A 2,043-nucleotide genomic window follows, 5' to 3' on the forward strand; every position below is an offset into this window, starting at 1 on the left:
CCATGCAAATTCCGCCATGTAAATAGCGAATCCGCCATGGCGCTTTTAAAGGGACTGGGAGATGAGACTCTGATTGGTTTATTGCACGAAACACAAAACACACCCATTACTTATTAAGAGAATAGGCACAACCCTTTTAGACCTTGCGCTGGGTGCGCTGACCATTTTTCCCATCGTTAAACTAGCAAAAGTGGATTCGGACACGACCTGCACTTGTGCCGAGTGCTTTAGACCATGTACTATTACCATGTATATATTTCTGGGTAGTCTCAATCTACTTTACAGTGTATGCTTGTATGTTATGCACACACACACACACACACACACACACACACACACACACACACACACACACACACACACACACACACACACACACACACACACACATAACATATCCAAGTACATTTATAAAGTAAAACAAAACCCTTCATAATTACTTTGGTTAAGTGCCGTAACAAGCATATAATGCAATCAAACAAAAAACAGGGCAATAACATAATGATGTGTATCAACAGTATTGTATTCCATAAACTTCAATCTCATAAGTCACATTAGGATGTTCTTCTCACAGATCCAAAGAAAAGTGTCATTGCATTGGTAATCGGCCCAGTTTGATGAATGAATCAGAGCACAGTTTTCTTCTCTTCGTCCATTGGGCTCTTTAGACGACCAAAACCTACATCAATAGAGAAGCATTAGATGATTTTTGTGTGACATGATACTGACTTTGAGAGCCATTTATTAGATGATAATCAGTTCAGTGATTTCTCACCGAAAGGTAGGTGTGCTGCCGTCAACCCATTTCCACGTCCCTTCTTCATCACTGTCAGTCAGACCAATCCAGACTTTAGTACCACAAGAAATCTTTTTCTTAACAAAATCCTGACAAGACAAAACAATAACACATTATGTTAGATTACAATAACAGCCTATCACCTACCAGCGGGATTTGTTTCACTCACTTGTTCCTCTCTGTTGTTTATGATGATCAGATCTGCTCCTTTCTCTGTACAGAATCTCCTGCTCTCATTCCAGCTCTTCTTCTCAGTGGAAAAGTAGTAAAAACTGGAGTGACTGTAAATCCATTCATCTGTTAACACAACCACTTCATTTATTAGCTTTCTTCTCATCTACACTGAAGTATACTAGTAGGTATACAATACTTACTGTATTCTTTAAAACAAACTTGTCTGAATGTGTCTCTTTCTTTAACCAGTTCATTATTCTTCCACAATAATATGTCTCTTTCATTTATGAGGTTGGTATTGTGTGTTAGTAGCCGGTCTCTCTCTTCTGTGAGGTTGGAAAAATTGGTTAGTGTGGCTGTGTGTCGGCTGTGTGTCTCTTCTCGTGTGTAGTTTGTGCTGATGTGGACACCCAGCACTATGACTTCAGTCAGCAGAACAACACACAGCAGCACCAAACACACTGTAACGGCTCTGTAGCTGCTGATCATCACACAATCTCCTACCGAACAGCACAGACATGAACATGAATGTTATCGGTCACATGGCTAATGCTTGTTTCTATAGTGAAATGAGTCTCGGTACCTGAGGCTGCAGGTGTTTGGTGTGTCTTGGTTTCGTATGTCTGTGTTTCTGTCCTCACATCAGCGTCTTCATTGACATAGATATTCTGCTCTTCGTCTTCTCTGGCCATGTTCATCTCGACATTATTAGACATGAACATCTTCAGGCTGTGTTGGAGTTGAATGTGCATCTGCTGGAAGTTGTTGCTTCATGCTTTCAAGCCCTTTTTAAAGGCAATCGCTGTAGTCAAGAACACATGATATTTTTTTTTCTTTTTGCTGATTTCCGACAAATACTATTTATTTCTGTCTTTCATTATTTCTGTGTGTTTAGTCATTTCTTGTGGATCATTATGAAACACTTAAGTTACTCATTTGTATTTGTCCAAGGAAAGGTCAATTGTAGGAGGAAAGTAAAAAAAAAATCTAACTGTAAATCTAGATATTCACATAACATGTATTGATGTTGCCATTTACTTGATTTAAAGAAGTTATGTAGCTTTTTAAAGTTA

The 2,043-nt window shown here is 38.9% G+C and overlaps 1 protein-coding gene across 1 annotated transcript; it reads right to left on the reverse strand.

Annotated features, from left to right (window-relative positions):
• Positions 1–549: 549 nt before the first annotated feature.
• On the reverse strand, positions 550–1,715 carry LOC143718432 (uncharacterized). The gene is made up of 5 exons (XM_077209492.1): positions 1,554–1,715; positions 1,171–1,470; positions 966–1,093; positions 776–885; positions 550–679 (listed from the first exon to the last, which is right to left on the reverse strand). The coding sequence occupies exons 1-5, from the start codon at positions 1,690–1,692 to the stop codon at positions 550–552; spliced, it is 807 nt and encodes a 268-aa protein (XP_077065607.1). The 5' UTR covers positions 1,693–1,715.
• Positions 1,716–2,043: the final 328 nt, after the last annotated feature.

This window comes from Siphateles boraxobius, unplaced genomic scaffold (assembly GCF_051911475.1).
Source record: "Siphateles boraxobius isolate OS27281-9 unplaced genomic scaffold, OSU_SipBor_1 61, whole genome shotgun sequence".
Lineage (NCBI taxonomy): Eukaryota > Metazoa > Chordata > Actinopteri > Cypriniformes > Leuciscidae > Siphateles > Siphateles boraxobius.

Excerpts from the sequence above, each read along its gene's own strand:
- LOC143718432 (XM_077209492.1), bottom strand. The coding sequence starts at position 1,692 with ATGTTCATGTCTAATAATGTCGAGATGAACATGGCCAGAGAAGACGAA. Across the intron at positions 1,471-1,553 it reads CCAAACACCTGCAGCCTCAG|GAGATTGTGTGATGATCAGC; the intron begins GTACCGAGACTC and ends GCTGTTCGGTAG. Across the intron at positions 680-775 it reads GGCAGCACACCTACCTTTCG|GTTTTGGTCGTCTAAAGAGC; the intron begins GTGAGAAATCAC and ends CTATTGATGTAG.